Raw genomic sequence first — 14,462 nt, forward strand, 5'->3', positions numbered from 1 at the left:
AATTTACTTGTGTCATTGTGTAGTACATGCCTTCAGAGTTTCATAGGGCTTTAACATACTGCTCTCTTTATTCAGATTTGAACAATTCGTCACTCGGGGTGGTTTGAAAAGATTTGAAACACCTCTTATAAGGAAAATCGGCGTCAGCTGGCTGCACGCCGTGGCGCACCACCGAACAGAAAACCCGCGCAGCGTTTGGGTCTAGTATATAGGCTGCCAAAAAGGTGTTTTAGCAATATTGAAAAATTTAATGAAGTCCATCAAGCAAAATATGCTACATGCGGAACGAAGCTTGATTGGCAGTGAAATGCTAAAGTATACAACTATCATAAATGTTACGTAAGACTATAAAAGTGAAAAATTTGTTTTCAGCTTTTTATTGTATTTAAGAGCAACAGGATATTTTTTCATTTGCTCGAATATTCTGTTTAGAAAAATAAAAACTTCTTAATTTCTTAAGAGCCAAATAAAACAAAATAAAAGAGATGAAAATAGTACAGTACTTTGAGTCTGATAAAAACAGTTTTATTTTAGCAAACCTCTTTCTGAGCCTTTATGTCGTGTATATATATTAATGTATATATTCTGGCTTAGTGTCAGCGAAATATTTTGGAAGATTTGTATAGCATATTCATATTTCGAAGTAAGCAACACTGACCCAAAGGCGAAAATATTAAAAACCCGAAATGCCGTTTCTGTCTGGTCTCACAAAAATGACCAAGCTCATGCAGTGGCTGTTTGGTTCATTGGTTGTGCTTGCTCCTTGGACGTCAATTGTGACTGCTGGAATATCAGTTGGTGCTGGATTGCCTGTGGCTCTTGCTGGAATTTTGTCTAATATTATCCTTCTGTTTCCATTTTATCTAGCTGTGGTGTTTGTGGTAAGAATTTTGTGAAACAAATAAGTATAGACTAAAAAGGTTGATATTATAGACAACAAAATTTTTGCTAGCTTGCAAAATAGCTCCCTCCCTATTTCCAAAGCATAGAAGATTGCCCACAAAGTTTTTTTTAGAAGAAAATGGCATATGACAATCATTAATTTGGGTTTTGTTTGGTAATTTTCTAGGTGCCACTATAATTTAGCTAATATGGAAGCAAAAATGTCATTTGATGCCTTTTTTATGCTCTTTCATAATTCTATAGTTGCTTCTGGGGCTATTGTAATTGGGAGTTGTCAACTCAAGAGCACTACAGGTCCAAAGGACCTTAAAGCTCTCAAATGGATTACAGTGATTAAGGTAATTCAATCTTGAGCCCTTAAAGGGGCCTTGAAGTTATTTAATATGAATTATGAAAGAGCATAAAAAAACATCAAATGATGTTTTCACTTTTATCCTAGCTAAACTATATGGTCCACTGCAAATTTACCATGAAATTTAACCCCTCTCCCTTTAATGTGCAAATATAAACCCTGAATTTTCAACAGCAAAGTTTCAAATTGCAAAATTCAGTGCTATTTTTGTCAATTGCTTTTGAAAAACTTGAAATGGTAGGAAAACAGTATGTTTGAGTTGCCTAATAAATGATGTTTGAATTATTATAAATAACTATTTTTAGAATATATTACTCTTGAACAACTTATTTATAAACTAGTGATATGTTTTTAACCACTTTTCAATAATTCAACTAATGCTGATAACTTCTTTGAATGGCTACGAAAATGAAATACCTTTGGAGCTCCTTTAAGGGCTGAAGATACAGCTAACACCAGAGGTAATTCCTGAATTATGAAAGAAAGTAAAAAAGGCAACAAATGACGTTTTAACTTTCATCTTAGCTAAATTATAGTGCCACCTAGAGATTTACCATTTCTTTGATTCTAGGTTTTTAAAACATGGTTCTGATGACTTGAGTAGGCTTTTATGCCACAATTTGGTAACAATTACCTTAAATCGCAGCTTGGAGCAAATTTAAGGATTTTCCATCCTTGCAATGCTCCGTGATGACATCTAATGGTTTTGTTTTTGTTTGTTGTGATTTGCTTGCTACATTTGGGTTGTAGACTCAGCAGCTTCCTAGTTGCAGAGGAACTCTTGCTGTTGCCAATCTTTGTCAAGTCTTTGCTTGAAGGCAATTGTCAAGTCTGCAGACACCATATCTTCAGAGAGCTGATTCCACAAGTTGGTTATTTGTTGGCTGAAGAAATGGCTTCTCTCTCAGATAGAAGAGTGCTTCTTGAAGATTTTCATTGAATGTCCTCTTGTCACAAGGCGTTCTGGGGGAGCGAAGAACCAGGAAGAGTATTTTTTGAAATGACTTTGTGGGTTAGAATCATGTTGCCTTGCTTCCTCTGGTATGTGAGAGTAGGGAGCTTCAGATGACACAAACGCTCTTTGTATGGCACTTGTTTGAGGCCATCAACCATCTTAGTTGCTCTTCTCTGTACTTTTTCTAGTATTTCCCTGTCCTTCTTAAAATAGGGGGATGCCAGGGACATTCCAATCTCAAGGCGTGGACAAACCAGTGCCTTGTAGAGCTTCATAAATACTTTAGGACACTGGCTTGAGATAGTTCTTTTAATAAGTCCAAGGGATTGGAAGGCAGAATTGGATACAGATTTTGCATGGGTACTGAAACTCAGCCAATGATCAACAATGACTCCAAGATCTCTCTCTTCAGTAACTGCAGAGAGGGGGTTACCTTGGAGATGGTACTGCTGATGTGGATTATGTTTGCCAAAATGAATGACATGACATTTTTCAGCTTTAAAGGAGAGGAGCCATTTATCAGCCCAGCTTCAAAGAATATCAAGGTCCGTTTCTATAGATTGGAGATCAGAATTGTTCTGAAATCCTCTGAAGGAAACACTAGCCTAATGATGAATGAGTAGTAGGCTACCATTTAATTCCCCAACCAGCACTCTTTCCAAATATTGGCTAATGGTTGCTACCATGAAAAAAAATATGCCTCACTAATAGTGCCAGATATAGCTCAATCTATCAACAAAGTTATAACAATAAAAAAAAATTATTTCATAATATAGCCTACAGAAATTTTCTGTTAATTAGATTCTCATGCCTCCTTCTATTTTCATCCATGTTTTTAAGTAATAGGCTATACTTATTCATCCATTCTCTCTATTTGTCTATTACCTTATGCTATTAACCAGGTTTAGAATACAAATGCATATTAACAGAGATATGTGATAATTCAAGCAATAAAACATAGAAAATATAGGATTGTATTTGCCCCTTTGTTGCAAGTCTAGGGTTTGTCCAGTACATAAGGAAACATATTAAGAAAACAATTCTTACTTCATAATATACAGAATAGTCCTAGTTAATCCATTTTGCAGTGGGAGAACCTTTATCTTCACTTCTTTTGCTGCTGTACAATTTTCTTTAACAAAATTCTGAAAAATAAACATGGATTTGACTGTATTTTATGTTTTAAAATATTCTATATTCATAGTTAAACACCATCCGTGCATGGATGCTGGCAGGAGGGGGGGCATGCCCCCCCCCCCCTGAAATGTGTGCCCGTGTAGGAAGTAAATAGTAGTGTAACAACTAATCAAAGAAAAAGAATTTCTTATTTTTGTTTTGTCTTTAAGAACTGCTATGAAAGTTGATTAGAATCAATTCAGAATTTAATTCAATTCTTGGATTAACTCAATATAGGTCATTATTTATCTATCTAAAGGAGACCAAAAGTGGAACCCAATTTAGGGTGTAGAATAAATACTCTCAGGGGCATTCTTATGCCCTATCATATATGATATGATATATGATATGAATAATGAATATTCTATATTCATAGTTAAACACCATCAGTGCATGGATGCTTGCAGGAGGGGGGGCATGCCCCCCCCTGAAATTTGAGCCAGAGTAGGAAGAAAATAGAAGTGTAACAACTAATCAAAGAAAAAGAATTTCTTATTTTTGTTTTGTCTTTAAGAACTGCTATGAAAGTTGATTAGAATCAATTCAGAATTTAATTCAATTCTTGGATTAACTCAATATAGGTCATTATTTATCTATCTAAAGGAGACCAAAAGTGGAACCCAATTTAGGGTGTAGAATAAATACTCTCAGGGGCATTCTTATGCCCTATCAAGTGTGGCAAGCTTGATAAAGCTTACTACATTTTTTAATTAATAAACAAAGAAAGTTTTATATGTATACAGCATCATGCCCTACCAGGATTCAGTTTGGTCTTGGTTTTTGCTCATATTTTGTCAAGCTAAAATCATAAGTCTTTTTTTTTTATTCTTTTCCTTAATTTCTAAAATATAATCCTAGTTAAGGGGTAAGATTCTAATTTTGCTTAAGTCTATAATGATCATCCTGTGTCTATTCCATTGATTGTATCCTATAAGGTCTTATCCTATTAGGAATTTTGCTTGCTTTTCTTTCATAATAATGAAACTTAACTTTTAGCTTAAACCTGAATGGGAATTTAGTGAAGATACCAGAATTTGGGAATTAAAAATATTAATCTTTTAAAAAATCAACAAATAATTAATAATTAATCAACAAATAATTCTAAATAAAACTAAAAATAAATGGCTTAAATTGAATAGTAAAATTAATAATAATTAGTAAAAACATTAGTAATATAGTAACCATTCTTTCTTTTATAGTAAAACTCTTGGTTTTTCTATACTGTAATAGAATCACATTTTTGTACCACGCACTGTTTGAAATATGATCAGTCTAAAGGTGTCATGATCAGTCTGGTGGCCAGCATTTACCCCCCTGGCAATTACCCCCTTGGAAAATCCCCCTCCCCCCATATTGCTGTGTTTTTTGTTGTAGATTTCTTGTAATTTTGTTGGGTCTGTAGGTGATTTGTTTCCAAGGCCCAATTTCTAATAATAAAAATAAGTCAATCCCAACTATGAAATATGACATCATAATACACCCCAGACCACTATTAAATATGTGTACAATTTTCAGCATGCTAAGAAGAGTTAAACATGGACAGGAAGTACAATATCAGACAGCTGTTTTAGTAGATTATCCCTCTTATCTGTCCACAAAGAAAAAGTAAAAACTGAAGGAGAAGCATATATAAAAAAAGTGATAAATTTATTTGCCATGAATCCTTGCTGTTTGAAATTTTCCCGAGTTTTGTATTATTTTGAATGTATACAATAAGTTTTGTCTTTTGTATATCTGTCTTTGTTTGTCTCTGTACTCATGTGTTAATATCATGATGATAAAATAGGAAAAATTGTCATAGTCCAATCTACAATTTGAAATCCTTCTCAAGATTGCAACCAACTCAATACAACATATTCTCGAACTTTTACAAAAGCTTTTACCCAGATTGATAGCTGCAATCAACAGTATTTAATATAATAAACATGCCAAACCGGGCATTATCGAAAGTTGTCTTTTTTCAATGGTTCTATAGTGACAATAGCTTGTCAACATGTTTGACATAGTAGCTAACTGGTTAAAACTCAAAATGATATTTAACTCATCAACAGTATTCTTCTTTGTATTTTTTTTTTACCACAAAATTGATTTCTTCTCCAATCTCTGCTATTCTGGTATCAGTGCCATCTACCAAAAACAAATTAATTGACAAAGTAATTGGAGAATAGACACAAATATTTAAAAACGTGATAGAAAAACTAGAAAAAGGAAAGAAGTGAAGATAAAGGTTCTCCCCCTGTAAAATATGCTAACTAGGATTATTTTGCATATTATGAAGTAAGAATTGTTTTCTTAACATGTTTCCTTATGTACTGGACAAACCCTAGACTTACACCAGCCCTTTTAAGGGGGAAGTGTACAATTGCAACAGTAGCATAGAAACCATCATGTTTGAGAATTTGCATTGATTAGGGAATAAAATGGTATTACCTTAATTTGTACATAATTTCGGAGACCACACTGCCTTTCCATGACGATAAATAAAAGTTCAAATAGGGATGAAATCCTTTTAATAGACAGTGATGATATAAATTCACAAAAATACCAGATATTTCGGTCACATATACAGTGACCGTCATCAGTAGTAAAACTAAAATAAAACAATTTAAAACAAAAGTTTATATACTAAATCAAATAACACTACATATTGTTTGAATCTCTAATTCTTTTCAAAGCAAAGGCAGAAGCTATTCTCTTTGACCTTCTTGGATTCGGTTCATTAGCGTTCAATGATATAACATTTGGACAAAGGTCAACTACATTGGGTGAATTTAACTTTACTCTCTCAGATTTTAATAAATTATCATAGATAGAGTCCAGCCCATATTCACCTGTATCAAGATTCAAAGCAATATTCCTGAATAAGATTTTCTTTATTTCAAGAATTTCACGAAAATTTTGCTTTAAACCCCGATCCCTAGAAATCAAAGAGACATTCTCGAACAAAATAAAATGGTCTGGAAAATTAAAAATATGTTCTGAAAGGGCTGAAGTGAAATCTTCAGACTTAGAAACTTGCTTTAAAGCCGAAGAAATAGAATCTTTGTGTTGAAATAATCTCATTTCCAAACTCTGGTTAGTACGTCCCATATATGAGCTTCCACAAGTACATGGGATCTGATAAACCCCACTTTGTTGCCCCAATGAAGGTAGATCCTTCCCAGAATTTAGAAAACTACCCAAAGTATTATTACTCTTTAAAGCTACACTTAGACCATTGCTTTGTAAAATTCCTTTAAGTTTTTCACTTAGCCCGGGTACATATGGTAAGGAACAAAAAACATCCTTCTCCCGAGTTGTCTCCAAAACTTCCTTAGAAATCTCTAGAAACCTTTTTCTTCTTTTTGAAAAAGTCTGGTTAATTAACCATTCTGGATACATGTTACTTATTAGTATTTTTCTTAGAAAAGACAACTCCTCCTCAACAAATTTTGGAGAGCAAATACTAAAGATCCAATCAGTTAAAGAAATGATCAAACCAATTTTTACTTGGCGAGCGTGACCGGAATTATAAGAAAAAAATCTATTTTTATTTGTCTGTTTTCTTTAAATTTTAAAATCCATAATATTTTGATTTTTCAAAAGAAGAACATCAAGGAAAGGAAGTTTCCCATTCTCTTCCAATTCAACGGTAAACTTTAAATCCCCCCCCAAACAATTGAGATGTTCCAAAAATTCTTTTAATTCCTCCTCCCCATAATGTCCCCAATAATGTCATCCATATACCAGCCCCAGAAAATACGTTTTAAAAAATATGAATCTAATGCAATTTTTTCAATATTCTCCATAAAAATATTAGCTAATAAAGGGGATGAAGGGGCCCCCATAAGTAAACCATTTATTTTTTCGAAATACTCCCCTCTAGATTGAAAAAAATAAGAGAACTTATTGCACAACCTTACTAAATTCATAATTATAGAAACTTCCAAATCTGTTTTGCCACTAATCAAATCCAAATTTCTTAAGAGCTTCCCTTCTAGAAGAGTTTCGGCTGCTTCTACATCAATATTTGTGTACATTGATACAATGTCGAAGCTTGAAAGCAAAGAATTCGAAGAAATTTCTACTTTTTTCAGTTTTTCAACCAAATTTGAAGAATTCTTAATAAACGAAATTTGTGTAGACAAAAGTGGTTTACAGATTGACACCAACCATTTGCTCAAAACACTTGTTGGTGACCTTGTACTTGACACAATTGGTCGTAATTGTAGGTTAGGCTTATGAATTTTGGGAAGTCCATATAATTTAGGGCACAAGGAACTGCGTGGCAGGCATTTGTAATAGAGTTGAGGTGTAATTTTTCCTTCATCCTTTAAGCACTTCAACTCTTTCTTAAACTTATTTGTAAAAGAGTCTGTTGGATTATACGATAGCTTCTTGTATGTTTTTTCATTTTCCCTGGAAAATCTTATATCAAAAAAGGTTAGTGTAAGTGACTTTTGTTTTATTCAACAAACAGGAAAAAATCACTTCAATCATGACTTTCGCCTCTCCAGAGAAAGATTGCTAAAAAAGTTTTCGAAATTATTAACAAATAATGCGGTAAAACCTTCGTCAATTCTAGGACCAGGTGTGGTTAATTTTTCATCAAGAACTTTAACGATACAAGAACAATCAGTGCTTGAAAAGGGTCAGAAATTTTGTTTTAAACCGGATAAAGTCCCCGTGGAAGACATTATCTCTTCAATAGAAACGTCTTTGCATAAAAACGCAAATATAATAAAAGATGTTAGCTTAGTAATAGCTTCTACCGTAAAAACCCTGTCTAATTTTGTATTGAAACCGAATTGTCCGAGTACGACCATCAGACATAAGAATTCTTAAAAACTTGAAAAAGGATAGTTCAATTACCATTACAAAAGCAGATAAGAGTAACACTTTAGTTGTGATGAATACTGAGGACTAAGAATCAAAATTAAGAATTTTACTAAATGATGAAAAAACATACAAGGAGCTATTATATGATGCAACAGACTCTTTTACAAATAAGTTTAAGAACAAATTAAAGTGCTTAAATGATGAATGATAAATTACACCTCAACCCTATTACAAAAGCCTGCCACGCAGTTCTTTGTGCCCTCAATTATATAGACTTACCAAAATTCATAAGCCTAACCTACCATTACGACCAATTTTGTCAAGTACAAGGTCATCAACAAGTGTTTTGAGCAAGTGGTTAGTGTCAATCTGTAAACCACTTTTGTCTACACAAATTTCGTTTATTAAGAATTCTTCGAATTTGGTTGAAAAACTGAAAAAAGTAGAAATTTCTTCGAATTCTTTGCTTTCAAGCTTCGACATTGTATCAATTTACACAAATATTGATGTAGAAGCAGCCGAAACTCTTCTAGAAGGAAAGCTATTAAGAAATTTGGGTTTGATTGGTGGAAAAACAGATTTGGAAGTTTCTGTAATTATGAATTTAGTAATGTTGTGCAATAAGTTCTCTTATTTTTTTCAATGTAGAGTGAATTATTTAAAACAAATAAATGATTTACTTATGGGAGCCACTTTATCCCCTTTATTATATAATGTTGTTATTGAGAATATTGTAACAAGTACGTTAGATTCATATTTTTTAAAACATATTTTCTGGGGCCGGTATGTGGATGACATTATTTCAGTATGGGATTATGGGGAGGAGGAATTAAAAGGACTTTTGGAACATCTTAATTGTTTGGGAGGGGATTTAAAGTTTACCGTTGAATTGGAAGAGAATGGGAAACTTCCTTTCCTTGATGTTCTTCTTTTGAAAAATCAAAATAGTCTGGATTTTAAAATTTACAGAAAACCGACAAATAACAATAGATTTTTGTCTTATAATTCCGGTCACGCTCGCCAAGTAAAAATTGGTTTGATCATTTCTATAACTGATCGGATCTTTAGTATTTGCTCTCCAAAATTTGTTGAGGAGGAGTTGTCTTTTCTAAGAAAAATACTAATAAGCAACATGTATCTAGAGTGGTTAATTAACAAGACTTTTTCAAAAAGAAGAAAAAAGTTTCTAGAGATTTCTAAGGAAGTCTTGGAGACAACTTGGGAGAAGGATGTTTTTTGTTCCTTACCAGATGTACCCGGGCTCAGTGAAAAACTTAAACGAATTTTACAATGCACTGGTCTAAGCGTAGAATCAAAAAGTAATAATACTGTGAATAGTTTTCGAAATTCGGAGAATGATCTAACTTGATTGGTGCGACAAAGTGGGATTTATCAGCTCCCTCGTACTTGTGGAAGCTCATATGTGGGACGTACTAAACAGAATTTGGAAATGAGATTATTACAACATAAAGATTCTATTTCTTCGGCTTTAAAGCAAGTTTCTAAGTCTGAAGATTTCACTTCAGCCCTTTCAGAACATATTTTTAATTTTCCAGACCAGTTTATTTTGTTCGAGAATGTCTCTTTGATTTCTAGGGATCGGGGTTTAAAGCAAAATTTTCGTGAAATTCTTGAAATAAAGAAAATCTTATTCAAGAATATTGCTTTGAATCGTGATACAGGTGAATATGGGCTGGACTCTATCTATGATAATTTATTAAAATCTGAGAGAGTAAAGTTCAATTCACCCAATGTAGTTGACCTTTGTCCAAATGTTATATCATTGAACGCTAATGAACCGAATCCAAGAAGGTCAAAGAGAATAGCTTCCGCCTTTGCTTTGAAAAGAATTAGAGATTCAAACAATATGTAGTGTTATTTGATTTAGTATATAAACTTTTGTTTTAAATTGTTTTATTTTAGTTTTACTACTGATGACGGTCACTGTATATGTGACCGAAATATCTGGTATTTTTGTGAATTTCTATCATCACTGTCTATTAAAAGGATTTTATCCCTATTTGAACTTTTATTTATCTTAATTTGTACTTTAGAGCAAAATAAAATCCAATGTTGGATCTGTTTGGCTTTGTTGCTGAGATGGCAAGTATTCAAGCACTTTACTCAAAATATAAAACAAAGAGGGCTGTGACTACACTTACAGCCCAGTAATATGCCTTTCAACTAGGAGAGTGCTAGGATTGATGCAATCTAAGTCCACTTGGTAGTAGGGACCTCAGATAAGTATGATCAAGGGGACCATTCTTCTGTGGTTTAGAGTAGACACCACTGCACTACATCAATTTTTGATAGAGTGTGTGAGTTGGTTAGATATGACAAGCAGCGCCAGCATCCCACCTCAACTCCTTTGGGTATATACATGCATATTAATCACTATTTATCAGTTAACCATTTAGTTAACTCTGGACTTAAGAAGCTTCTTAGAATGACCTTTTGTTTGTCTTTCCTTAGGTAACTGAATAAAGAGCTTATTTTAGGGTTTGTTAACATATTTATTATTTTCTAACCCATTGCTACAAAAAAAGCAAGAAGACACAGTACACATAATACAAACAAAAAAGAAATAAATAAATACAGGACAAAGACTTAAAGAAGCATGGTCAACATTATGGCTACCAAGAACTAAAGATTCACTAGCTGCATCAAAAGTATAGCACATAAAGCTGACGGCATGACTGCACCCTAGTCCCTTCTGGAGGTCAAACTGTACCAAAGGAAAGTAGCCTAACATTCTTACTGAATTTCATCACTTGTTAGCTACTCAACTAATTTGCAAAAAGTATTGAACACAGTCTACAGATTCTCCTGAGAGAAAGCCATGCTGCCTGTCAGAGGTAAAACTGTTAATAACAAGGTATTGAAGAAACACATCATCAATGATCCTCTCAATGACCTTCATGCCAACAGATATGAGGCTGATATGTTTATAATTATTTGGCTTTGGACCTATCCTCCTTTTTTAAAGTTAGGCATGATATTGGCTAGTTCTTATTGGGAGGGGACTTTCTTATGAACAAGGAAATTTTGAAACTCTTTTCTTGTCATACTCTTTATTTCAGAAGAGCCTACATAACAATCTTGTCTTTTCTCACATTTATGACATGATTTTAATTTCTTAAAACCTCATAAGCCAAGATTTTGGTAAGCTATGAAGCTCAAAGTACTTCCCTTGGGCCTCTTTTGCTCTTTAGATATATTTCTGAATCTATTACTTTTATAGCACAAACCCTGCCCAAATTCATTAAAAGCCAGTGTCCTACAGAGAGAAGGTGAAGAGACACATACTTTTGAATATCTTCCTGTGGCATAGTTTCAGCCTGGAAACATCCCAAATATTTTATTTGCTTAATTCAACTACTCTCCAAGATAATGAAAAGCCCTTTGTCTATAATTTTATCCTGGAAAGTAATAGGAAAGACACAGTGGCAGGTTTTACTTGTTTATGTTGATGAGAACAATGCTTTTCATTTTCATCATCTTTTATAATTAGTGCAATGCTAACTATCTTACTGGAAGAATGCAAAGAGTTATAGTATGTAGTAGTGCCTCATCACAAATTCAGTTAAAAACCAGAGCTTGTCAAGAGAGCTGCTTAGGTGAGGGTTTCGAATTATATACATAAATAGCTGATCCTGGATATCACATGTTTTTTACAGCAGGACTTCTATGCACTGCACAAATGCAGTCTTTCGAATTTAATGTTTCTGAATGTAGGAAAAACCTGTGTTGTCTACTATATGAGAAGAAGTACACCAGATTACACACTTAGCACTTATTCAAGAACAACTGATGCAGTAGAACAGTGATAAACCTCATTTCAGCTTTGGCAATAGACTAAAATTTGCTATGCATGTAGGACTTATATAAAAAACACAAATTCTCATCTCCACATCCTAAAATGTACATTTTGCAAATTCAGTTTGCACAGCTTAAAATACTATATAAAGTATCTGTGGGGCCAATTTTGAGTATTTCCCTTGCATATGATATCTGTTCAACTGCTTTGACAGCTATACAGAGGTGTGTGACAAGGAAATGTCCACATTTGAGTTGCATTTGCTGAGTTATAGTCAGCAAATGTATAGTTTACACATGTGTAGTATGTTATAAGTTTACACATGTGTAGTATTATGACTGATTTGAGGGATATGTTCAGGATTATTTATCAAACTGACAATTTGGACCTGAATATGTTCTTCATATTTTGCTTTACAGAGTTACTAGGTAACACCCATTACAAGTTATATCCCCCAAAGTGACTGGAAGAATTGGTAAGAATAGTTTTGTTTCTAGAGTTTGTTACTGCTGGAAACCTCTTCCAGAGGATGTGGTTTGTTCTGAAAATTTTGCACAGTTAATAGCTCATTGCCTAGTAGTGATTTTTACCAGTGCAAATATGAGGATCCCATCTTTAGTTCTCAAATTGTGAAGTGTTGATTTATGTATGCTGTATTAGTAGTTGGTTGCATTAGCAACTCCATGTGCTTTGTTATTTGTGTTTATGCACAAAAAGTCAATTGTTTCTGTATTGTAGTAATAATAAATAAATAAAACCTTTATTTGGCATTTGTCTGTATTTTTTAATAGACAGGAGTGTGGCTTGTAACCACAAATTTCTTGTACGTTTGAAAAAACCACAAGCACAAATTTCTTGTGTGTTTGAAAAACACAGAACAACACACACATTTCTTGTGTGTTATCAAAAAGAGATATAAACCAGAAGCAAAAATATTCCACTATTATAATTGAGTTTTAAGACCAATTTGGCTTGAACAGACATGAGAACTTATGTACATGGAATTCATTTAGCTGATTCATTTGGCATTTTGTGCATAAAATGCAGATTCATATTTTGCAGAAGCAATAATTTGAAAGACATAACAAAAAGATTTTGTTTAATTTAGGTGATGAAGCTAAAAAAGTCAATATGATTTTTTATTAAAATACAACAAATATAGATTTGACTTCATGCCTTCCTTAAACTTACCCACAAGATATATGCAGCTTTGTCATAGAACTAAAGAGTCCGAGGGGTGTGTAGTCACCAAGAACTTTGAGAATTTGCACATAAGAAAAGGGCTGTATCCAGGATTTTTGTTTGGGCAAGGGTACATAGAAAAACCTAAGTGATTATCAAGGTTTTTGTGTGCAAAAACTTGTTTACATATATTGTTGTTAGTTTTGTACAAGTTGGACAAAAATTTTGGGGAGGGGGTCAAACCGGATAACCCGCCCCTCTCCATGGATATGACCTTGCATAAGAAATTCAGTTATTCTCATACGAAATGAAATAAATAAATTTGTTTCATCAGGCTGTTTTTTTTTTTTTTAATGAGGTTTTAGTTTTTGATTACTAAGTAGGCTGGGAGGTGAGTATACCAGAGAAGGCACTGTAAGCCCCCTTTTAAGGATTTTCAACCATAGATATTATAATGGTACCCTTATTATTTTCCCAGCTTTTTCACTCCAGAAGGTGCCATATGGCAATTTACAATGGAGCTATTAAGTTGAACTTATAAAGGCAGGTAGATAAAAAGAGTAGCTTTTAATTGAGCCATTAAACATCTTTTTGTGATTTTTCGGTAATCTGTTAGTCCTGACAAAAAAAAGAAATATATAAATATTTCTTAATATTTATTATATTAAGAATATTATTATTTCTTAATATTATTTCTTAATTTCATAATATTTCTGCGTATATAAGAAATACGCAGCACCAAGTCGCCTGAGGCCAACACAACTACGCAAGCGCTCCTCCATCATAATCTATTCAAAGCCTCCCTCTTTACACCCTCCCAGTATTGAAAACAGTGGCTATATTATAATTATCAATTTTTTTGGCATTTTGACCATCTTTGGGCAAAAATTGACATTCAGTAGTACAAAATGGCAGAAAATGAAACTTTGCTGTGATTGGTTGAGTTTTCATATGTGTGTCAAAATCAATCTTAAAGCTAGTCAATATTTGCTCATTCTTTCTCTAATTTTGTGATCTTTTAGGTCATATCAGCTATTGTTGTTCTCTGGAGGACTTACAACTTTAATGACTGCAAAGAGGCAGAAATTGAACTGCAGAAGCAAATTGAAGAGGCAAAAGCTGATTTGCTGTTAAAAGGATTCGTCTTTGATTGATTGTTTGTCCCTCGTTTTTTATTTTTTTTTATTTTTAACTTTTATTAACAAAGCATTCCAAAAGTAAAGTTTTCTAATCCTACTTTCAAAGAAGTTATACTTTTT

At 33.3% G+C, this 14,462-nt stretch overlaps 1 protein-coding gene across 1 annotated transcript; it reads left to right on the forward strand.

Annotated features, from left to right (window-relative positions):
* The first annotated feature begins 673 nt into the window (after nucleotides 1-673).
* Nucleotides 674-14,462, forward strand: Dpm3 (Dolichyl-phosphate mannosyltransferase subunit 3). The gene is made up of 2 exons (XM_089099811.1): nucleotides 674-881; nucleotides 14,226-14,462. Exons 1-2 carry the CDS (start codon nucleotides 687-689, stop codon nucleotides 14,355-14,357), a joined length of 327 nt encoding a protein of 108 aa, XP_088955937.1. The 5' UTR covers nucleotides 674-686; the 3' UTR covers nucleotides 14,358-14,462.

This window comes from Artemia sp. Qi Xiang Cuo, chromosome 14 (assembly GCF_049724085.1).
Source record: "Artemia sp. Qi Xiang Cuo chromosome 14, ASM4972408v1, whole genome shotgun sequence".
Lineage (NCBI taxonomy): Eukaryota > Metazoa > Arthropoda > Branchiopoda > Anostraca > Artemiidae > Artemia > Artemia sp. Qi Xiang Cuo.

What these genes read in the sequence shown, in the direction of transcription:
- Dpm3 (XM_089099811.1), top strand. Translation starts at nt 687, where the DNA reads ATGCCGTTTCTGTCTGGTCTCACAAAAATGACCAAGCTCATGCAGTGG. An exon ending in ATCTAGCTGTGGTGTTTGTG is followed by an intron (nt 882 to 14,225) that starts GTAAGAATTTTG and finishes GTGATCTTTTAG; the next exon opens with GTCATATCAGCTATTGTTGT.